Raw genomic sequence first — 24,305 nt, forward strand, 5'->3', positions numbered from 1 at the left:
TTGGCCAGACTCTAACACACCAGCCTCTGACTTTTCTGGAATTTGCTCATTTTGCTGATTTTTCTGTTTGACTGACTCAGGTTAAGGATCTGAGAAGTGGACGTTTTAACTTCAGCATATGCAATAGCAGTGCTGTATATCAATAAAAAGATGTTCTGGGGGGGGAACAGTTTAATTTTATTAAACTGATTAATAAAATGTCATAATTTGCTGGTTCTTCAGCATTTTATTGACCTGATCTATTGGGTCTGCATGCTTTAAAGGATCATACAGTTTCCTGTAATCCAGCCCTCTGATTCACTTACATAGTTAATCCACCAACGTAGCTACATATGCATTGGTTTGCTCCAGATTTGCATTTCATGTAGCAGATGTTCTCTGTGCTTCTGTGTGTTTGTGTGCATGCTTTTATGCTGGTCCACCCTGCCGTGGACATCCAGGTGCTTCTAACACTAGGAGCCATAACAGACCTGAGTTTATTAATGTTGTTCATTTCCTCTCGTCTGTTCGCCTCTGGCTGCCTCGCTGCTCGACTCTCCAGTCCAACATTCCACACACTCCACTGGAATTAAGGGAGAGGCCTGCGGCGAGGCAGGGAACGAGCTCAGGAATGTCTCTGTTATCACAGGGAGAGATGATGGAGGGAGGAAGGGAACAGGAGGTCAGGCTTGAGGGCCTCAGCGTTGTTAGACTGATTTCAGTCAGGACCGCTGGAGTCGTAGGAGTTCCCAGCATCAAAGCTTTGTGCACTACACACAGCTCTGCCCATAGGCTCATATTACCACAGAGGTGCGGGCCTCTGGCCCAATCAGAACACATAGGAATCTAATTTTAGAGCTGCGGCTTTTTAAATCAATATCTCCAGTCCTATCAGTGGCAGTGTCATGTAGATTATCTCACGGCTTTCATAGATGTCACACCAGGTTGGCTCTGCTCTCAGTCCACAGCGTGCGCTGTTGAGGATCACCCCACATTCACTCACGCAGGCAAATGCACTGGCTCGCAAACTGCACGTGCATACGGAGGGGCACATACGCGGGCAAAAGCATCCCTCTGGGTTAACCATAGCTGGAGTCAGAGCGTGTGCAGACATATGCACATGTGTGTGGTGAGTGAACGTGAGAAACAAATTGATATGGTATGACGAGGACAGATTAAAATCAAATGCCATATTTTGGGAGGTTAGGCAGAGGCATCATGTTTTGCATGTGAGTGTTTGAATATCCGTATGATTAATTCAAGCGTTTGGTCTTCTGGAGAAAGAGGATCAGAGTGCAATTTTGAAGGTAAATGTTTCAGTGCTACACGACATAAGGATATTTTCTTGTTTTCAACACTATATTTTGAACAAGAAATACAAAAAGGCGTGCAGTATAGTTTTAATGGGAGTGTTATTTTGTTGGTATTTTGTGCTCTGACTGATTTCAGTCATCTTTCAGCTCTTGTGTCTCTGTTGTGGGCTTTGGTGATGGTCGTAAATTAGAAATGAAGAGAAAGAAATAAAAGAAATACAGAGCTTTTGAACATTAATGACAGTGACATCAGAAATTCCGGGTTAAACCAAAGTGTTTTCTGAGATGTTCATAACAAAGCAAGAGCAGAAATGACGGTGGAGCACAGCAAGAAAATTTATGGATGTAATATTAAAATGTTTTGGTTTTTTTGTTTTTGACCAGCGAGGAGGCGTCGGTTTGTTTGGAACACAGAACAAGAAGATCTTGTTTCAAACATCTTTCTCCCTACTTGCCTTGGTTTCCTATAAATACTCTAGATTCCCTCTACCCCAAATCCATGCATATTAGGTGTAATATTACAGTGTAACAATTCCCTTCTGGTCTCTGCAGAGGAGTTGAAACCTGGTTTCTGCTCCTATAGTTTATGTGTAAATGCAGAGGGCACATTTCTCCATGGGAAGTAAAAAAAAAAAGTTAGTAATGTTTACAGTGATGGTTTCATATTGAGCTTTAGCTGCTCTTCAGTTTTTCTCCTTTGTCATGTGAGATAAATGAACTATTTATCACTTTTTCCTTACAGGCAGTTCAGTCCTTTAAACAGTTCACTGTGTCAGTGTGAGCTTTCAGTGAATGGATTTCTGTGTGAAATCCACTCAATCTTAGGCATGCATAATGTTGAATAGTCTACCTATTAAAAATGATTGTTTTCATCCTTTTACTAGTTCTACTATTATAGATTTAAGACTAGGCTTACCATGCAACAAATCAGAGTTACATTAAATTCAAGTTAAATTCATTTGATGAATAAAGCTGAATGGAAGAGATGTTTCCTTTAAGTATTTAAAAAGTCAAGCTGTTTTTACAGTTTAACATTTATATATCTAAGCAAAGGTTAACTGCTGTGATCCAGATGCTTTCTGGTAGAAAATCCTGTTGTCCTGTAATGTGTCATGCAATCTGACCTTCCCACAGGACTGCTGCCCCTGCACATTACACACTGACTAACAGCATGACAACAGAACTAATCACAGCCTTGTAGCTGTGGTCTGCATAATGTTCCCTCACACACACACACACACACGCACACACACACACACACACGTAGCACCTATTAGATTAGTTTTTAAATCCTTCGTCATTTTAAAATTATTCTCTTTTTCCCACTGGTGTATTTAAAGTGTTGTCTCTCTCACAGTAGAGAGATGTGATATGAATTTTGATTTTTTTTTAATGAATTTTGATTTAGAGAATCTCTTCAAAATTCATGGAATTATGAGCCGAACTCTAATTTCTTTTTATTTTGTTTCCAAGGAGCCAGACTTCCTTTTCATTTTTTTAAAGCGGTCTTGAGCAAAAGTTCTTTCAAAGTTTCCTTTGGACATTGGTTGCATTTTTCCAAGCAGTTCTTGTACTGAACCATGATTTTTTTTTTTTTTTTTTTTTGGGGGGGGGGGGGGGGGGGGTTGTTTATAAAGCCTCCACTTAGCTTGTTGTGCAGTATGGACAAGTGGAGATTAGAAGAAGTGGCAGCCCTAAAAAAAACTATGTACAACAGATAAACAGTATCTGAAAGTCATGTCCTTAAGAGACAGGGAAAAAATACAGCAAAGATCTGACACAGGACCTCAGAGATGCATCTGGACCCTCAGTTGATCCATATGCTGTTCACTGAAGCCTCATCAGAAATGGTCTCGGGGAAGGGATGGCATCCCAGGTTCAGGCTGCATTTTAGCCAGGGGTGTTTGGGATCTTTTCAAAATTCATGGAATTATGAACTCAAAAATGTTTGGTCACATTTTGATCCACTATACAGTATTTGTTTGAGGATGACAATGATCCCAGACACACTGTATTAATACAGTAAAAGCATACCTGGTTAGAAAAAACCCACAATGGAGCACAAAGAGAAGCTTTGAATGTCCTTCAAGAAGCCTGGAGAACTATTCCTGAAGACTGCTTAAAGGATTTACAAGAAAGTTTGCCTAAGAAAGCTCATGCTGTGTAGAAGGTGGTCGTAGCAAATATTGACTTTCAAGAGTGGTAGAATTGCTGTTTATTTGCACCTATTTCAATAAATTGTGCCACCTGTTTCTTTTCCTAGTGCAATATAATGAAATGGGGTTGGCTCAAGACTTAATATAATGTGTAATAGGCAGGTAATTATAATACTATCTTTCAGATTTGTAAAACCTGTCAGATCTATGAAAGCAAAACTCAGCTGGCTTGTCTGCTCGGTAAAGTGAGGCTGTGGTGTTTTGTAGGTGTATTTTTGTTTTTTTAACTCCCCGGTGTTGTTATCCTGGCAGTGCTGCTTCCATATGCGGTTTACTGTACATGTCACATGGTTAGGCCAGTGGCACTAGTTCAGCTGAGGGAGGACCCAGGTGATAAAGAGCTGTAAGCAAACAGAGGCAGATAACAACTCTACGCAAGCCTACATTCCCTGTTGGTGGTGCAGCAAACGCAACAACAATGTACACACGCCGCCATTTTTAAAAAATTTCTTTCTTCTATTTTAGAATGTGGCACAAAAAAAACACATTTTATTCCAAAATTCTCTCATGTGACTCTTAAAAAAAGGGTAAGTTCATTTTGTGTATTTTGAGAGTTTAAGGGGGTCATACAACGTTAGAAACAATGGGCTTCATTCACACAAATCTGTGCTTAGACCACGCCGACGAATGAGTCACGCACAAATCTGGGATGTTATGTGAAAAAATTTAGAAGTGCTTCAGAGAATCTTAAAACAGTTAAACACCCCCAATAATAATAAAAACAAGAATAAGAATAAGAATAGGTTCATTATTTTCCAGTTTTCCAAGACATCAGCATAAACAAAATTAAGTAAAACTCAAAAATTTGTGTTTTTCCTAGTCCAATCAAAGCTTTGGCATCATTTATGATGTCACAGTGTGTGTACCAGGACATTCACTGTACTGCAACCCAAATGCAGTTATTGTAACACTTTGGAAATGTGTTCATTTTGTGGCTTCCTCCTCGGACATTTGGATTGTTTCGCGTTCTTCAGCTGTAAAGTTATCATGCTTTTTTGCTTTTAGCTGCCAGGCTTCTCTTGTACCACAGCTTCTCCACTTTCACCCCTCAAGCTTGTGGTAAATGCTCTAAAAATGGAGAAATGTGGGCCTGGCAGTATGCAGATTGAAAAGCACAAGCCTATCGATTTAGAAATGATTCAGATTCACTAACAGATTCATTCACCTACAGTTGGTGGTCAGGGAAAAGATAGCTGGCGTGCACATTTTTATGAGGGCTAATGTATTCCCAGCTCATGCCACTAGTATGCTTCAATAGCTCAGTCATTTTAGAATTGTGGGCCTGTTACACTCCTGTTGTTTACAAAAATGTACATATCCGCTTTCCAGGTTGGCACCCATCCACATGTCACTACAGACTTTAAAATCAAATATATGCAAATGCTCTGTTTGCCCGGTGGATCCGGATGTGTGCGTTCAATGAGCTCACAGGAACTGGCTATATACTGGAGGATAGGATATTGTAAATCCCTGCCCGCCACCCAACTCAGTCCTGACCCAGCTCAGGCCCCACAGCGTCCACCATCAGAAAGGTGGCTTAGAACAGCTTTTTTTGGTCAGCCCCCTTTGTGCTGAGTTCATCAGGCTCGTCCTCTAAACAGAGAGCCAGGGCCATTGCCTTGTGGCTCTTTCTTTCTTTTCAGGCAACAAATGTGCTAAAACAGCACTCCATAATCACTTGGCATTAGGGGCTGTTGTGTTGGGCATTAGAGGTTAGAATTGACCAGTGGGACGTTATAAAAATGAGTCTGACAAGGGAACACCAAAGCTGATGAGTCTGGATCCTGGCACTGGACGGCTAGAGGATTAGTCAGCTAACACACTGGCTGGGGCTTCTGCAGGGTCGGGTCCCATCGCATCTCATCACCACCAGGCTAGAAGCGGCCCCTGTGGCTGCCGTGTCTCCATCCGCCTCTCTGGCTGGCGTGCTAGCTTTGGTACCCATCCTCCACCGCTCTCCGTTGGACCATCGTGTCTTCTTGTAGCACGGTCCTTTCACTGGAGGAGCGGTATGATGTCATAAGCTTAGGATTGGAAGGGTTAAGTGGCAGTGGAGGGGCATGATTCAGTTGAGTTCAGAGAAATTTTGGTTATCACAGGTCAAAACACTTATCAAACACACACAGACTATATTTAGTCATTTTCAAGTCCAGCTGAATGCCCTTTGTCTCTGCTGAGACTCTCGCTGAAGTGATGTGTGTCGATAAGGAAAGCGAATACACAGCAAGCTGCTCAGTTCGCTTCTCATTCTCCTAATCTACCGTATCACATTCGCCTTTGAAAACGCTTAATCGACGCTAAAAAAAGGAGCACAAACGTTATTTTTTGCAAATGGAACTCAGATTTGATGTTCCCCTCGGTATTATCTGCCAGTCACAAGGAGAAACGCATTTACCTCGTTATCAGTGAACCATTAAATCACATTTACCGCGCAGCAACTAACCACTTATTTTGCTTTTGAAGTTAATTCAATGGGTTTTTTTTTTTTACTGAATTACAGCCGCTTTTGTCCGACAGGCACATCTCAGCCTCTCCTGCCTGTGCCTGTTTCTCTGGAAGCTCCTGCTGTTACCACTTCTTTGCCCAGTGTGAGCAGCTTCATACTGCTGGAATGTAACAGTAACAGGCAGTACCATGGGAAGAGTCACCGACTGGGGGTGAGCTGCACGCCCTTTATTCAGGCCATTGCCGAGCTCACTGGACTTGAGACATTTCCTCATTCATCTTCATTTTTTTTTTCGCATTGTTGTGTAGCTTGGCCCAATCTTTGTTTGTGTTACCCCACCCACTGTTCTCTACTCATCAGCTCTCACTACTTTCCCTCTTTCTGCAATAAACTTAGTCTTCACTTTTAATTTCGTTCTTTTCCTGTTACTTTCTCCTGTTTTAGCTTTCCTCTGCTCTTTTTCACTTCATAGTCCTCCTAACAAATTATTTTTTCTCTCCTTTCAGTGTCTCGCCTTTCCTTTACCAGTTTCCTTCCTCTAGAACATGGGATCTCCTCATGATTTTGTCCTGTCAGCATAATAAAGGAAGACTTTTTCTCAGTTATGATACTCTGTAAAAATGTACAAATACTTTACTGACATAATTAGCTGGAAATCAAACTATACTGTAGTGGTCACACCTCCTAGTATGAGGTCAGACCTGCTTTTGGCTTCAGAGCTTGTCTTACAGTAACTCTTCATGGTATTGACTCAATAAGTCGCTGAATTTTCTTCCATATTGACATGACAGATGGAAGCATCACACAGTTGCTGGCGATTCGTTAGCTGCACATCCATGATGTGAATCTCCTGTTAGGGATCCACGCTTTCATGTTGTTTATGCCAAATTCTGACCCTTCCATCTAAACGTCACAGCAGAAATCAACCCTCATCAGACCACGCAACATTTTTCGACTCTTTTACTGCCTTATTTTGGCGAGCCTGTGTGAATTACACCCTCAGCTTTCTGCCCTTAGCTGATAAAAGTGGCACCTGGTGTGGTCTTCTGTTGTTTCAGCCCATCTTCTTCAAGATTTGACTTGTGCATTCACTGATGCTCTTCTGCACACCCTGGTTGTAACTAGTGAGTATTTGAGTTACTGTTGCCTTCCTATCAGCTCAAAGCAGTCTGGAACATTCCCCTCTGACCTCTGGCATAAACAAAGCATTTTTTGCCCAGAGGATTGCCACTTGCTGGATATTTTCGCTTTTTTAGACAGTTCTCTGTAAACCCTAGAGATGGCTGGTTTGGATTTTCCCAGCAGTTTCTGAAATACTTCTGAAATGCTCATACCTGCCCATCTGGCACCAACAACCACATTCAAAATAACTTAAATCACCTTGCTCGCTTTGAACTTCAGCAGGTCGTCTTGACAATGTGTACATGTCTAAATGCACTGAGATGCTGGCATGTGATTGGCTAGTTTGATATTTTTTTGTTGTATGTGATAATGAACTAAAGATTTGGAGAGGGGGGGGGGGGGTCATGGTTAGTCAGACAAAGCAAATATTAAAGACTTACTGTTCTGTGAGAAAATGAACTAGTCTCTTATCAGTTATGGCAGTTTCACATTGCTCAGAAAGAAAGTAATTATCAAATACTGATGTTTCTCTAACTCTGTATCTGTTCCTGTGATTAAAAGTGACAATTTCAGAACAGAGTGCTCTCATAGCAGCTTGTTCCTTTTTCTAGATACTGTATCTTTGTAAGGTAACTTTATATGGATGCAACATGTTGATCAGAACTTTGAGAAAAAACAACCCTGAATACAAACATGTTTGTGTTCAAGGTTGTAAGTTCCCTGTTGCCATTACAAACAGTGGTGTAACTTGCATGGCAGCATATAGAATTTCTTTTCTTTTGGTCAGCCAGAAAAGTTAAACAGTTAGATGGAGTGAGTGGATCCATTCAACTGTGTCTTATACACAAATACATAAACACATAGAGACAAACAGTGAAATGACACTAAATGCCTAAAACCTGGTCCTTAAAAGCCTTTATTTACTTCTTTGTTTTAAAAATACTGACTTACTGACTTGTTTTTATGTTTTCTAAAGCATCGGTATTGAGTTTCAGGTTTACATGAGCGACTGTTGGATAGCAGCAAAGTAAATCTTCTTTCTAACAGAGGTTAGTTGTGTTCACACAGCTTGAAATGTGCAGTTGCCCCCTCTGTTAGCCCTGTAAGTCTTCACTCTTCCTTGAAAATCAATTACATGCCACTTAGAGTATGTGTCAAATGGCATTTTGGTGCCTGCTGCCCGCTGTCAACACAGTAACTTGAGCTGCAGCTGTTGGACTTACCAAGACATAATCCTGACTCTCAGTTTAAGTGGGGCAGATTTGGAGGCCTTGTCTCCAAAGCTGCCTATTTATTAAGACGGAGATTCAACACATGCGTGGCCTCCGACATATGTTGACACGCTGACATTTGCACGCGCGCAAAGTCACTGCCTTTTGGAGAGCAAGACATCCCTCGCTTGGCATCACTTCTGATCTGTAGCCAACGGTTATTGGCACGCTGAAAATGTTAGGAGAGCACTGCATTTTTCTTTAATTTGGCTGAATAGAAACACACTGGTTCTGGCATAAAAGTGCAAAGTCAAAGTAGTGACTCTGGCTGCGCAGTGTTGAAGTCATGCTCCTGTTTAGACAGGCAATGGAGCGGTTCAGATACATTATATATTCAAAGCAAACGCAGACCTTTTATGGCCACATGTAACAATTCTCAGCTGTTAGGTTTCAATACAGAAAAGAATACATTTCTGAAAAAAACATAAAGTGAAGCTGACTTCAGGATGGAGAAGGTCACCAGGAAAGTAACCAGCTGTGTGTTGATGCCTGCTGACTGCAGACTCATATGATGACATATGATGTTCTGCCCTGCTTCACCTAAAATTGTTAGGATGAATTACAGATATATTGTAATAATATAGCTGTTGTATTGTTTCATATCCAGCTTGGTAGAATAATGCACGAGCAAAGGAAAAAGTCTCATTATCCTAATACTTCTTGATTTGAATGTATTTCTATTTGTGTTGTGATTTATGATGATAAAGAAAATAAACTGCACAGTACACATTTTGTTTCTGGACTGTTATTATAGCCTGAGGTGAGCCTTTATTGGAATTGATGGCGGACAGTTTAACTGCTCCTTTTATTAGACCCCTTAACCCTGTGGTCTGTGGTGATCAGAGATGGGCAGTAACGCGTTACTTGTAACGCGTTACTGTAATCTGATTACTTTTTTCAAGTAACGAGTAAAGTAAGGGATTACTATTGCAAAAACGGTAATTAGATTACCGTTACTTTCCCGTAGGAACGCTGCGTTACTGCGTTACTAAAACCGTGATTTTTTTGCGAGAATGTCTCATGACAGTGACGTAAGCGAGTGCGACGTTCGTGACAACAGCTGTGTGCAGATCAACAATGGATAATATATCGAGTGCGGTGAGAGTATGAGCGTGCAGCGTTTAAAGCGTGGAAGTACTGACCTTACTTTGAGTTTGATTCCATAAAAAGTGACAAAAACATTAGTGTCCGTTGTGCGTGGGAAGAAAACTTCTTTTTACACCGAAAAAAACCCTAAACAAGCTCGTGCGCAACGACGTAATGGGAAACTCACAGAGAAACCCGTGGATTCTTCCACTGACCGCTGCAGCACACCTGCACCAGGGTAAACCTCCGCCTACCCAACTCCTGCTTTACAGGTGAAAATAGAGCAACAGGACCGCTAGTCTTTGATTTTATTTATTTTCTGCTGTGTTTTACTTGCATCTATTTGAAAGACTGAGTGTAAACACAAAAAATATTTTATTTTATGTGCTGGAATGTGCAGAAAATAGGTTTAAATGTTAAACTAATTTCTTCAAGTCAGAGAATGGTGCATATAATTGAATTTTTGCTTGATGCATAAAGTTAAAAGATTAAAACTAATAAAACAATTTTAAAAAAAAGAGACTTTTCCATTTGATTACATTTTGTATGATGGATTATACAGAAAAAGTAGAATTGGGCTGAAAGATCTATCGCTTTATCACCTATTTTATCACCTATTCAGGTTGTAAATCGTGTTTTTAAAAAGTAACTAAGTAACTAAGTAATTAATTACTTTTGAAAATAAGTAATCAGTAAAGTAACGGGATTACTTTTTGGGGGAAGTAATCAGTAATTAGTTACTGATTACTTTTTTCAAGTAACTTGACCAACACTGGTGGTGATATGCAGAAACAGTATGGGATAATTGCTGTATTTTTCTGCGAGGCTAAAATTGAACTAATAGCACATCTCTGACACCAGTGCCACTGTTTGGCTGTTTTATTTTTGTAATTTAGACCCGGTAAAGCCTTAAAAGAGGAATTTACTACATTGACATAATGGTTTGCGGTGTAACCTCCAGCTGACAAGCACCTTCTGGAAGAACTCTGGCTGAAGGAAAGGTGAATGTCCTCTTGTCATGGTAACAAATTATGTGGGCTGAGGAAGCTAAGCGTGCAAAATATTGTGACACATTCATTCTGTGACCTTGAGCGCAGGTAAACATCGGCCATACTTGACAACTTCATCAAACTGTTTGCGGGAATTGCTTCCAGAATTCCTGGACTAGTCAACAGTGGTTTTAGGGCTTGCAGTGGCAAATATTAAGGCCATTCACGGTTCCCAATGTGTATGTAATGTGAGGATTTTCAGTAGTTCACTGCACTAATGCACTGTTAACTCAGAGTTTTCCCTTTTTAAGCACTTTCTCTCTGCAGCTCCACTGTTATAAAAGATCACCGAAAGTTTCCATTTTACAGACTCGTGCATGTTTTCTTTGAATTTATGTATTTTTTCTGTACCTATTCTCACTCCCTTAACATATTTTTGAGTTTCTTTTATCTCCCGTAACAAAGGAGCTTGGAAAACTCTTATACCATGTCAGCAGATTTCATGCACCAAGCTGTAACCTAGTGCGCCTTAGTGTGTAAGTGGGTGATAAAAATCACATACAGCTGCAGCCAAGGTGAAAGTTATTTGACACGCTTCTGTGATTTTTTTCTTACTTGCTCTTTTCCCTATTTTTTTTTCTTTTGTACAAGTTGCTTTATTTTATTATCAGCCTGCACAGATTGTGGTATGAAATTTTGGAAAAACACTCGGCACTTTGTATCTGCGTAATGATTTGGAGGCCACACTGGCTTGGCACAGGCGCACTGTAATCCATTTATCTTAACAAACAAATTGGACTGGGTAGCAACAAAGTGCTGCTTGAAGTTGCATTTGCATTGTATGCCAGAACAACAATGAAAGGAAAAGCTTGAATTGTTGTTCATGAGGTATTTACCGGGAAATCACACACAGACACACACACACCGAGACACAAACACACACACTAGATTGAGCTGAGAGAATTGCAGCATGAGATTTGACATGTTTTCAATTTATTGTCTCATTCTGCAGCAAACAGTGGGGCTGTCACGTGGATGTAAAGCAAGACGTAATGGCTTAGTTTCAGTAACAGATTTGTAAAGCACGCGAGTGTTAACGGGTGTGGCCCACACACTACACAGAAATAGTGATCTGATAGTCTGTATTTAGGTTTTTGAGGGGAAGAAAATCTTATCACCCTGCTGAATGGTTATTTGATAGACCTGCAATGAGGCTTAACTTTGGCCGTCCCTTGCTGAGCTGCTGTACTGCAGGTATTTACTGAGAAGCAGAGTGAAGTTCAGCCAGGTTCACTGCAGCACCGCTTCTGCTCTCCAGCTATAAAAGGCACAGCAGCTCCTGTCTGATGAGAAGAGAGAAAGAGGAAAACTTTCTTGGTTGGTTGATCACAGGCTGCCTCTTGGAGTAAATGTTTTCAGAAGATTAAAAGGAGCCAGCTTCACTACTATCAGCCACTGACCCACCGTGGTAAATTTAGTACTCCAAAAGCTTCTTTTTTTTCTTCCCTTCATCACAAGAAGAAGTGGAACTAAGTGTCGCTCGAAATAACAGCACTTCAGACTGTTCTCGCGCACGTTAACTTGTGAATGATTTGGATAAAAAAATATATATATAACTGACAATGGCAGGGACGACAAGCCAGCTGCTTTTAAAAATAATGCCATTCTCGGTTCGGTTTATCTGTGCAAAGCTCCTCCAAAATAATGTGTGCTGTATGTAATCGGGCTTGATTGATGACTCATGAAAGAAGGGCCGCATGACTGGTCGCGTCAACAGGTTTAGAGGCTATGAGCGTGAACTCCTCGGCACTGTGTGTCCTCTGCGAGAACCCTTTTCTGACATGTGGTGAGATATCAGCTCAGATAATGAAAGGCTTTGGGCAGTTTGTTATACTATTGTTTTTTTTTACCCCGTATTTTGAATTATCTGCATAGTGGAATGTCTATTTTTGATTTTCATGGTTTTATGGATCAATAAATTTGACCTTGGAGATCAAACTATTTTTTATGACATGTTAAATCCATGTTTCTTGAATTCCTGAGCCCACATGTGTGAGCGTGTGCCCATGGGTCTGGTGGACACACAGCATCATTAGGTTTTGACTACAATTGAAGGATAAGAATTTATTTAAAATTCCTATTCTTAAATTTCCTAATTTCCTTTAGTTTAACTCTGTACTTCTAGATTCACGGTGTCTATGTGAGTGTGTGTGTGTTGCACTTCTTGCACTCAATGGCATGTGTACTTTGTCTTCTTGTCCTACTTGACTACACAAAGGCTACATTGCAGCACTTCATTTTGTTGCTACTGGCTGAAACCTTGAATGATGAGAGCAGTTAGTGCAAGAATAACGCCTCTCTCTTCCTCTCTCTGTCTCTCTCTCTCTCACACACACACACACACACACACACACACACACACACACATACACACACACACACACACACACACACACGAGGAGGGAAAGGTAGGAGGGAAACTGAGAGAACAACAAATACTTTTATGTTATTTTCACCTAAAATTTCCTACGACATATGACACGCAATCTAAATGTGTAATGAACAGACACTTTGAACTTTTTTCTATATGAATGACAGAAATGAACCTAAGCCAAAGTATTTGGTTAAGAAGAGAATTCTTTGAATAAGTTCTTGTTTCACTAAACACTGAAATCAAATCCCACAATCCTGAACTCCACACAAAGCTTAAGTCCTCACAAACCCTGAGCAATATTGATCTAGAAGGTCAGGGGTGCGTTGGTGAGATGCCTACTAATCCTGTCATATGATACTAATCTGGTTAAAAACAATTGACCTCTTACCAGAAATGTGACATTATATGCTGATCATTAACGATTCATACCACACCCCTTCCCCTTGTACTTTTTTTCTTCTTCTTTCATAAAATCCAGTTGAAAAGTATATTTAAAGTATAAAACTGCAACTGATTGGATTGTAAACTAATCTCACTGAAAAAGCAACACACACAGTTGTGTATAATAATTAAAAAAAATATGATACCTGCATGTTAACAGTTTTATTATTGTCAAAGCTGAGGATTAGCTATACTTCACTTGTGTGACATAGAGAACTTCGGTTGCTCTTGTCTGTCCAGAAGGTTTCTATTAGCATAAAGAAACAAAGAAACTCGTGCTGGATCTGCAGAGCAGCCTTGAGTCAACAGAGAGCAGGAGGGATCAGATGGCCTCTCAGAGACTCCTAACTCAGGACAGATGAAAACAGGGAGTCAACATCTGCTTAGGAGCTTTTTCCCGTGTTAAACAACTGGTATAGATCAAACATTGCATTCTTCTTTATTCATCATGGTGTAATTCAGTGCCTTGATGTTTGTAGGCGCATCTACATCCGGTTTTACATTTTTGGGGTGTGCAGTGCACATTAAGCGGTTTCACTCTACATTAGGCTTTTCGCTGCAGGAGCGGCAGGGTTGAGTGAACCTTGTGATGTGCTCCAGCCGAATGCAGGTCTGCATGTTCACTTTTGTTTTCCATGTGCCTGCTCTTCCATGAGCGCACCTGAGCTTTGAAGCTGCCTGTTGTCCAAAAAGAGCTACATCTCCGTGCTTGTGTGTGTGTGTGTGTGTATTTGTGAGAGTGAGAAAAAATAGAGATGGGATCAGGGATGCGAGCATAGAGGACAAAGATAGCTTTCATCACACGTGTCACTAATGTCCCGATCCTCTCTGTAAGAACATCTGAGGTACCATCACAGCTGCTGATGAGAGTGAGATGCGAGCAGCAGAGGACTTACTTCTGTTTTTTTGTCATTTTAGTGCCATTTTTAAAGGCGGTTAGTTGTATTTTTTTTTTAAATTGCCTATTTTGATTTTAAATTATTGTTATTTGACACCTGAGTGACCATGTTAAACATCCTGCTGTCTGCCCTGATGGATCCTGACAGGCGTTTAAGGAGCTTCAGGAGGAGCGAGCGACTTGCATCCATACTAGTACGTATGCCCTGGTTTAAATGGGTTTTTTTTTTTGCCTGTTTTGTGCATGCACTTTTGCAAGACTGTTGTAAAAACGTTACCAGGAATCTTTTCCTTTAATATACTTTAAAAGTGGTCATGTGTGTCCCTGTGTTAATTATGGCTGCAGGTTTTAGAGTTCTTTGTCTGTGTTGATCTTCTCAACTTGACCTAGCCTTTTCCAGTGGTGACCATTTACTTGCAGCCTTCAATATATAACCTGACACTTCTGCTTGGTGGTATTTATTTTTTACTTGTTGGATTAGATCTGGTGGAATTAACTCCTTAGACCACCTACACTGTCTCCAAACCCTCCTCCACGTTTGAGGCACAGAGGAAGAGATCATTAGAGGAGCTAGATTGGGGGATGAGATTGCTCGGTTTGTTTGGAAAAAGACAGGGTGTGTCTTTGTGTTCATATGCTCCTCTTCACGTTTACCGTATGGCTGGACACTGAAAACCACTGCTTCGTCATCTCTTCTCCTCTAGCCTATTTTAATATTTCAAAGGCCATTGTTTGCTGGAAAGAGAAGTAAACTGTGAAACAGTGCAAACTGAGATTGTTGCATCCTGAGGGCGGATTCTGGTTTAGGAAGTCATAGAAATTTCACTGCATTGGCTTTTGGGGTTTCCTGTGAGGTGACTTATCAACCGCAAACACCGGCTGTACCTATACGTGCTTTTAAATACGGTCTCCCTATTTAGTTTATCGACTCATTTTGTAATCTGCCAAGCTAACTGCCCCAATACGACTCACACAAACACAAAGGACAGGGGATAGAGTCTCGATCATTCCTTATGCAACTAACTTTAGATATTCTGCTCACGTTGTTTTGCTCTAAGGGCAGGCATCCCGTGGCCTATTTTTTTTTCCACGCCGATATGCGGTGAATTTCACTTCTCTAAACAAAAAGGCCCAAAAGGTGTATTTATAAACAGAGTGCAAGCTGCGATTTCCCTCTCCTACAAAATTAAGATTTGAAAGGCTGCAGTAGTCCTTGTGTAATAAACCATTCCCTTCGTCACACAGGGAAAGTGAGCATTCAGCATCAGCAGGGACAGCGGCGTCGCTTCTCCTCATTGTATCCCGGACTGTTAATTCCAAGCGATAGTGGGGGTGTGCACTTTATCGGTAGCGGTAAAAGTAGATTCAGAACAAGAATAAAAACAAAAACACGATGAGGTAATAATATATGGATGAGTAAAGTTTAACAGGAAAATGATGATAGGATGGTCATAAATAAAGTAAATGCGCGATGCCTCTGTTTCCCCCCTGAACTCACACCCCTACTTAGGCGCAATGGTCCGCTCCGTACAGAGACGACACGGCCGTTGCTCAGTGAGCGGAGAGCAGGGAAAGGTTTACTCAGCCTGCCATTGCTGCACACCGTCCTGGTGATGCCTACTCTTTCCAACTTTTCATCCAGAGGTTAGCGACGGAAATACCAAAGTAAGGAGGTCTTGTTTGGGTCGTACTTTCCTTTTTTTCTCCATCCCCACAACCCACACTTCTTCCATGACTTTGTACCCGAGTGGACTAACGATTCTGGTGGCGAAGATAAGATAATGAACTTTAGACTTTCCACACGGCTATTCATGGCGTTTCCCGTCGTCCTGGATCAAATAAAATAACAACGTAGCCCGGCGTGGCGGCAGCTGGGCGAAAAGTGAACTGGACTGGAGGGAAAATAGCGCACTCAGCCAAGTGATTATCAAAACAGAGACAGGGACAACTTTTAAGCTGCCACTTTTCAACCGGAATAGTGGGGGAAATGACCTCCAGAGCTTCAAATAAGGTGGGTACCTGACAGGGGAAAAAAAATCTTGTGTGGACATTATGCTGCTGGCTTATGTAACGCGTATGATATACTGGAAGGCTAGCACGGGCCAAAATACAAACAAAGGTGAATTTTCCAGCCAATCAGCTGTTTATAAGTTTGTAGAATATCAGTAGGCTTGTGGTAGTGAAGGATGCTTAGTGGTGGTGGTGTTTTCATCTGTGTGTGTGTGTGTGGCTCAGAGGGTGTTTTGAAATCCACACCTTGTAACACAGCCTGCAAGCAACTATGCAGTTTCTAGTGAGCTAGATTAAAATAATCTGTCTTTTATTGATTGTCAGTGTTAAATCGCCTGGTGGTTTTTATACCATGTCTCAGCTGAGCTACCTGTTGATTTTTAGTCCTCATTTTATTAAAAGGGTGGCAGGAAATCCCCATGGATATGAACAGTAAGTGAGCCTCTGAGGCAGGAATTCTGCTACGGGATCTTCCTTTCTTTACATTTCAGAGACCCAAGAATGGATCAGACCACAAAGTACATTGAGTTTGGGGGGGATTTAACACTACACTTTTAGGAAAAACTGTCAGTATTGCTGCGAAGATGATGAAAACACCACTTTCCATAAGTAAGAAGCAATCTTATTGTAGGTGGTCTAACTCTAAATTAAGTTGATTGTACTGGGACGTCCCATAGCATGCCTCTCAGGTCCCTGCTGTGTGTAATTATCCATTCATCTGTCTAAATATCTGCTAAGCCTTGATAATTTCCTAGTTTATATAAAATGTAAGCTGTGTACTGATGGTATGATGTATACCAGGCGTTTATTAGCAAAACAGTTACACACATGTGATTGTGCTGTTTTATAAACCACTTGTATTTTACTCATGTCTAAATAAAAAAAAAAAAAAAAAAATTCTGGAAAGAGAATTTAAGTAGATTAGACCTCATGTTGGCTCTAAAACACCTCCCGACGATTATGTAGTCTTTTGTCTTTTAGGGTTTTACTGTTTATTAGTTTTTTCCTCACTTTGACGAGTTAGGAATGTGCTGTGTTTGTCTATCACAAGTAGTGAGATTCAGGTTTGGGCGGTTGTTCCAGTCAGACGAAACCTCCTCCCTCATGCGAGCTGATGACGACATGCTGTACTGTTTCTTATGGCTGTAGTCACACCTTCTCATACAACTCACTACTGAGTGATACTTGAGGCTGGTAATGAGCCCGCTGTGGTTAATATGGTGATTGGTGTAAAATTAGCTCTTCAGTCTTCAGTTGTTCTCTGTCTCTTGGGGAATCTGTGCTGAAACGCTGACTTTTACTACAGCAGGTAGGACTGTCTGTTTAAAGTGAAACTACCATCACAATGGCAGTTTCAGCTGGTTACTTTTAGCACCCTGCTAGATCACAAGCAGCCAGTTTCACTGATTAAACTCAGATAGACCAAAAAGGGAAGAAAATATGTTTTGTTTAGCTGTAACATGATTGCTAACTTAATTAAACTAGCTAACATTTTCTTTATATATTTGTGAATAAAAGCTTTTCTGTGCTGTCTGGTAAAAGTGTTAGCATTAGTAGTTAAGCAACAATAGCCCACATCCGCTACTATTATGGAATGACTATAGGTTTAGTAACACTGATGAAGGCGGGAGCTGAAGAACCACAGTTGTCTGACCATTACACGTAGTAAGGGCAGGTTGGTTGATTTTTTCACTAGATGGTCAAGCTTGTTACCTTTGATAGTTGGCACCAGTGGATAAAAGCTGGTGTGGCCAAACTGTCATGCCACGCCAGTATTATTCATATTTTCCTTGTTAGAGCTACAGTTTTACATAGCCACCCTCTCTCTGCATGCCAGTGCCTTAACATTTTAGATCAGCAAGTTGGAAAGTAGGATAGATGTTTTGTATTGTATTGTCATCTAGAAGATAAAAATGGGCTGTGGCAGAATGAAATGCAAGATAAACACAGATGACCATTTTAAAGAAAGCGAGTGTGTAGACTTGCTAGCACTGCAAACGTTAGCCACACTTTTTTTGTGTTTTCTTATTTTCAGACTAGTCAGTTAGCCTCCTGTTTCATTATCCATGTAGTTGTTGGGACAGTTTCCAGTTGATGCTGTTGAACAATTCTCCAGTTCATGGCTCAGTTTGATGAATTGGTGTAATTTAACACTTTCTAGTTATGGGAAGCAGGGATGGGTATGTAAAACAAAAATACTGTTAGATTTTTACTGGAAACTGCTTGACTTTTCTTGGAAGATCACCCTCACGTAGTTTTGGTACAGTTGCGACATGCTTGTTTAACCTGACGTAGTTTTCAGGGGGCTCATTACTCTTTATTATTTAAAGAGTTCTTTGTGGCTGTAGTCATCTTTGGCTTTGCATGTTTTTCCTGTTTGTTCAGTATTGTCTAATCGCAACAGCTAACACATTTTATCAGTTTCATGCCTGGTACTTGAAAGTACATTCTTTTTAAAAGGTTGTTGTTCAACAAAAACCATCTTAGGTGCCTTATCACCCATTACATCCTATCATGCAGAGGTAAAAAAAAAAAAAAAAAACAACACAAAAAAATATATTTTGGACAAAAAAACAGCTAAAAAAAAAAACAGGATACAATTTTGTAACTTAATTAATATTTTTGTATTCAAAACTCATGCCAGAAACAATCCCTAATGGGAAGGTTATGTTTCAGCTTTGGATAACTGTTCACACTTACTTCTCAAAACCAAGGGTCTTCTTTTCAAATTCAAGAAACGGAGCCAAAAAAAACCCCAAACATTTTTTTTTTTAAAATTCCATCTTCCACTGTCAATAATAAAACTTATACCTTCTGTTTGACTGTGCTAGCGTTCCTGTATTCCTGCTGTTAGCTGTGCTCTTAACGTTATTTGCAGTCCAGCATCAATAGCCACATGTTAACTCCCACTAATGAGTAGTGCTGGATTCCTATGCCACACCGGTATTTGTCACAGTCCACAGAATTCCACAGTTGATGATCAACTGTAATAAAATGTTGCGGTGCATTGTTTCTGGAATAGAGTTACATATGTGGGTGTGTTGGCCTCATGTCTCAGAGGTCACTCATGTTATTGCACAATACTGTCCACTGCTAGTGTGCCATTGGGTTAGTGTGATTTATTATAAGCATTTAACTTCCACTCAGTTGTTATAAGGATATTAGAGTGAATAGGAGTAAAGCCTTTTATCTAGCCGAATCTTAGTTCAAGCTGATTTTCAGTTTGTTTTGGTAGATCTGCAGAATAAAATAACAGTTTGGGGAGAATATGTCTCTGTCATAAGACTGAAAGGGAAACTTCTTTCCATTGGGTGCCAAAGGTCATGTTGTGGCACTGGGAAGAGAAAAGAAACTATATCTGGCTGCGTTTGTTTCCAGAATTTAGTGAAAAGTGTTTAAGTAATGATTGTAAGACTAGACTTGTCATACCTAGCATTTATGGATTTTCATTAAATCACTATGTAATATAATCAGTCATTTAGCTGATATCTAACTACTTGAAAATGAATACACGTTAATCCAGCGAGGAGTTGGCCTTAACTTTCCTTCACTACACTAAATGTTGGCCTCATTCTGTGTGTTTGGCCTTCAGTCATCCCTGCTTACTTCTTTGAATGTACAAGAAAAGAGATGCAGTTTAGAGAAACAGCCATCCCTCTGGCTTTTTAGACGGCTGTGTTTTGAGTAGACGGACTGAAATAAATGGAAATTACGTTTGGATGGAGGAGGTTGTATTAATTAGAGTTGCACAGCGGGCCAAGAACAGCCTCTGTTTTGCTTTGATGATTACACATCTCCATTTACATCACTGAAGGAGGGAAATGCAATTAGACAAGCAAGTGCTAAAGAGAGAAAAAGAGTCCTGATGATGTTTTTGTCATGTGTCTTAAGCTCTCCATCTTTTTGAAGAACTGGGGCTTATATGGCAAGTGATTAATATATCAGCCCTTGTGTCGCCTTGTGTCTTTGACACAGAGTTGCACCGCGAGTTTATTAATTATTTGTCCAGGTTTTTGCAGATACACTTCTATGAAGATTTCACACAGCTTTTGTTGTCCTCTAACAAGTGTGAACAAATAAAAACTCCCAAAATATTTTTAGGAATATCCATGAAGACTGGGCATTGTTCAAAACAGATGTGGTCACATGATAGAATAGATATTTGTACATGCAGATGCGTTTACACATGTTTGTCATTGCATACAGCCTGTTTTGCACAAATGCTGGGCGTTGTGGACGCCCACTCTTGGTCTCACTGAAGGTCATTTTGAGATCTGCACATGGCAAAGAGTGATGAGTGGAGGGTGGGTCCTGCCTTTCTGCTGTCTGAGTACGCAGCAGCTCTGCGATCTTTTGAGAACCTCAAAGGAGACCAAAATCCCAAACACACCTGCAGATGGGTCTTTGATTAGCTCTTGATTCAAAGTCCTGTCTCAGCCCTTTTAAGAGCAGGTCTAAGCTGTCTTTGTATAGGATGAGAGGGATGCCAGTTGAAGGCAGCAGCCGGGAGGTTGTTGGTGCAGCTGGACTTCAGTTATTTTGTGTTTTGTTTGTTTTTCGGCTAATTTGTCCCCGGCTGGGACCAATCTAAACATGCTATTTTGTCTGGGACAAATGTTTAGGCATTGATCCATGAAAAAAGACACAATGTAACTTTTAAAACACACGTAAACTTACTTTAAGAGAGGTTATGTTGCAGAAGAGCCAGATAGTGAACTGTTATGCTGTAGGCATCACCTCGTGCCGTACTTTAAGTAAACGCACTGAAAGAAAGCAGCTGCTTGTGATGTTTCAACATCAGGGGACTCGAAAGTGTGGCAGTTATCAAGGATATCTGACCTGCTTATCCTTTCATCTCTGGAGGGAAATCCAGGGCAGATACACACAGCAGGAGGCAGGTGGATAGCAGAGAGAGACAGAGAGAAGGAAAACAGAAAATGCCTTCTGAGGGAGGAGGGGTTATCGGAGGGGTGAAATGGAGAAAAGGAAGGAGCGGGAGGGAGAGATGCACCGGCTATAATCTGAGTCACATGGCAGATCTTAAAAGACTGCTTCTGTCTTCTATAATCGTGGCATTATAACTTTAGTCTAGCCCATTAATATCTGCTTTGATTGAATTCAAATGCAACATTAAAATAGAGGGAATAAATTGAATTTCCCAGTGTGGGCCAGAGGCTTTTGTGGCATAGCACTAGTAGTAGTTTTGCAAAACAGTCCACACATTTTGTTTAATGCATTGCATTACAGTTGATGCTGTGCTCTGTCTTGAGATGGATGTTCTGAAACTGGTGAACAACAGATTAATGATCAGTAATCCCATGTTGACTGGAATTACAAAAAACCTTAAATGTTAAATACCACTAACACTCCTTGTTAATTCTTAGTTCTTTCTCATGCAGTATGAATATAAGCATTTCTGTCTCTTTTCCATGGATGTGATTGCTTCACTGAGACATCAGTGTGAATCCTTGCAGTTTACTAAATGAGCGCACCACATCCTTGGATGTGATTGTTCCACATCTCTGATTTTGTGCAACAGCATTGGTGTGGTGTGAACTCTTGCTTTCTCCTGCCACCATAGTCAGTTTAAAACAGGATGCATTAAGTTGGCAATGAACTACTTGATGAATTGCATTTGATTTTAGTAGCTGTAAGGGTTTGATGATGCGTTTGTTTTGTTGTGGCTCACTCTTGAAACTGACTGGGCTGAAAACTGAACATGTTGTGTGTGTGTGCGAGGTTGTACAAGCTCGTTGTTTCATGCAAAAAAGATCATAGCAGGGGTCTGCCCAGGAAGTTTAAACCTTGCTTTAGTTATGACGAGCTTTAATGTTAAGTTTAAATGTCATGTAGCTCCCTCTGGAAGATAGACTTGTTCATTCGCAGTTGTAATGTCATCTAGGGCTGTGGGAATAAAATAATTCACCACCTGTCTCATACCTGCTAATACCAGTGATTGAGATTCAAATTTCTCTGTTGTTACTCTTTGATAGTTTCTTGTTCCTTACTATAAAGCCCATCCAGCCAAGCAAGGACCACTCCAAGCCGGCCCTACGTCCTTTCTGGCAGGGCAGTGCGGTGCAGGACTCCGCAGGGATTTATCATTCCCGCTACAGGCATAAGGGATTTAACACTGTGTGTGTGTGTGTGTGTGTGTGTTTGAGAGAGAGACAGAGTGAGAGCAAGAGAGAGACGATGAGAGAGAGGAAGAGGGGAGGTACAAGAGAGAGTGCATGTGGCAGCCGTGGCTCAGCTGGTTAGGGGAGAGAGAAAGAGACTGGAACAGATTCATCCCAAGGCTTGTTGCCCTACATGCCTACACACATACACACAATCTCTCTCTCGCTCTTTTACTTTCTGTCTCTGCCTGCTGTGTGTTCATTTGCTTATCTTCCACAGTGTTGGGAGCACTGCACTGTCTTTTCATTTTGGCAGCCAGTCGCCCACCTATGGAAGACACTTTCTGCAGCTTAAGCTCAAATTTTGGAATAATCAGATGTCAGAATTGATCCTCATGAATTTGCTTTTTTAAAATTTAACAAACTGTCAACACATATTCTGCCTGCTAGTGACATATTAGCTCAGAATTGGTATTATATATTCACCGAATCATCCTCAGCTGTCACTGCTGTTCTCCCTCAACTCTCCCATCAGTGTATTTGTTACGTGATAATCAAGCAATTTGATCCCAGCACCATGTTGTAGGCAAGAGCCCATCATTCATCATCATTAAGCATCATCAACAGCTTAAGCACTCTCTATAAACAACCCTTTGTCCATCCTTATCTTCTCTTGCTGTTAGTTTGGAATCCTTTATCTTCCTCTCTGTCTCTATATCTGTTCCTCAGCTTTAGCGTAAAATAGATGGGGCCTGTAAACTGTATTGTTCAGTGTTTGGGGAACTGCTGTCATACTAGTAAATTTTTAAACCTGATATTTGTTGCTTTAAAAGATCGTTTGCTTAAGGTGGTAAGGTTAAAACATTGTGCATCCTCTGCTTTTTCTGTTAAATTGGCAGTCAACAGTGTTTGGGTAGCACAGCCTCCATTTTTCTGGGACACTTCAAACCTGGTGGCAGGCAGAATTACAGAGTAAACATGGGACATACACGGAACCTAAACGATGTCATTGTTCTGTAGCCTTTGTAGCATGTCATTTTCATAAAGGAAACAACTTGGTGAACCTGCAATCTCTAACTCACTCTCTAATGTCTCTAGGTTGTAGTTGTAATAGTGGGACTATAGTGTTTCCCTTGGTTAGGTTCTTGTACATGTGCACGTCCACACGCATGCTGTCCTGAATGAATGATTAAAAAAAGTTTTGACTCTTCAAATATTTGAATTCCCTAGTTCCCTTTTTGAGTTTAAACAAAGTAAAAAGGAGCCAATACATTCTGCTGCCTCTCTAGTGTGCCTCCTATGCTGCTGACAGACTCCACCAACTTGCAGCTGGCTAGTCAAGTTCTCGTTCTGCTCTGTAACCACAGCTCGCAATAGATCTCCAGTGCAGAATCAGTTCCACCATTGCCAGCTGAGTTAGTGAGTCTGATTGCAGAATGAGATCCTCTCTGAAGCAGCGAAGCAGGTGATTGCAAAAGTAAAAAAATCAAAGAAAGAGATGCGTTAGAGGTAGCTGGTTTGCAGTGTTTGAAATTAAAAATAAGAGCAAGGGATTTGTTTGCTAGTAAACTGATTGCATATGGAAACGTATAAACAAAGATAAAAATAACAAATGCTTGGTGAGTCACCAGGTGTTTCTCCACCTTGGTAATCCATCCAAGTGTGAGAAGCATAATTGGTTTCCTCAGAAAGTCAATCAAGAACTAAAATATTCATTATTCTAAAGGTTCTCCAAAAACATAATCCAGCATTTTATTCATTGATCATCTTGTAATTTTCACATTCCTGCTGTATTATAACATTAATTATGTAAGATTCTTGGTCAAATTTAAAAAAAAAAAAGAAAAGAAAGAAAGAAAAGCTTTTAAGGCTCTTGACTTAAAAACTCAAATGAAATGGATTCTTTTCATCACTGGAGTAATATGTACAGCTAAGCTCCCACACATTCTGCGTGCTGATAACCACGTATCATGCTTGGGTA

The 24,305-nt window shown here is 40.6% G+C and overlaps 1 protein-coding gene across 13 annotated transcripts in view; it reads left to right on the forward strand.

Moving 5' to 3' along the window:
• tjp1a (tight junction protein 1a) overlaps positions 1–24,305 on the forward strand; it is a 103,680-nt gene that overhangs the window by 37,760 nt on the left and 41,615 nt on the right. The window contains exon 1 of one of the 13 annotated variants that reach the window (XM_084935253.1): positions 15,736–16,206. The exons of 11 other annotated variants lie outside the window; for them this stretch is intronic. In XM_084935253.1, coding sequence (XP_084791379.1) covers positions 16,183–16,206 — 24 coding nt within the window. In that variant the 5' untranslated portion in view covers positions 15,736–16,182. Of the gene's footprint in view, positions 1–15,735; positions 16,207–17,125; positions 17,515–24,305 lie in introns of those variants that run through there. One more of the 13 variants, XM_084935261.1, reaches the window with a different exon arrangement.

The sequence above is a fragment of the Perissodus microlepis genome, chromosome 1 (genome assembly GCF_051167445.1).
Source record: "Perissodus microlepis isolate ML-2025 ecotype Zambia chromosome 1, ASM5116744v1, whole genome shotgun sequence".
NCBI classification, from domain to species: Eukaryota; Metazoa; Chordata; class Actinopteri; order Cichliformes; family Cichlidae; genus Perissodus; species Perissodus microlepis.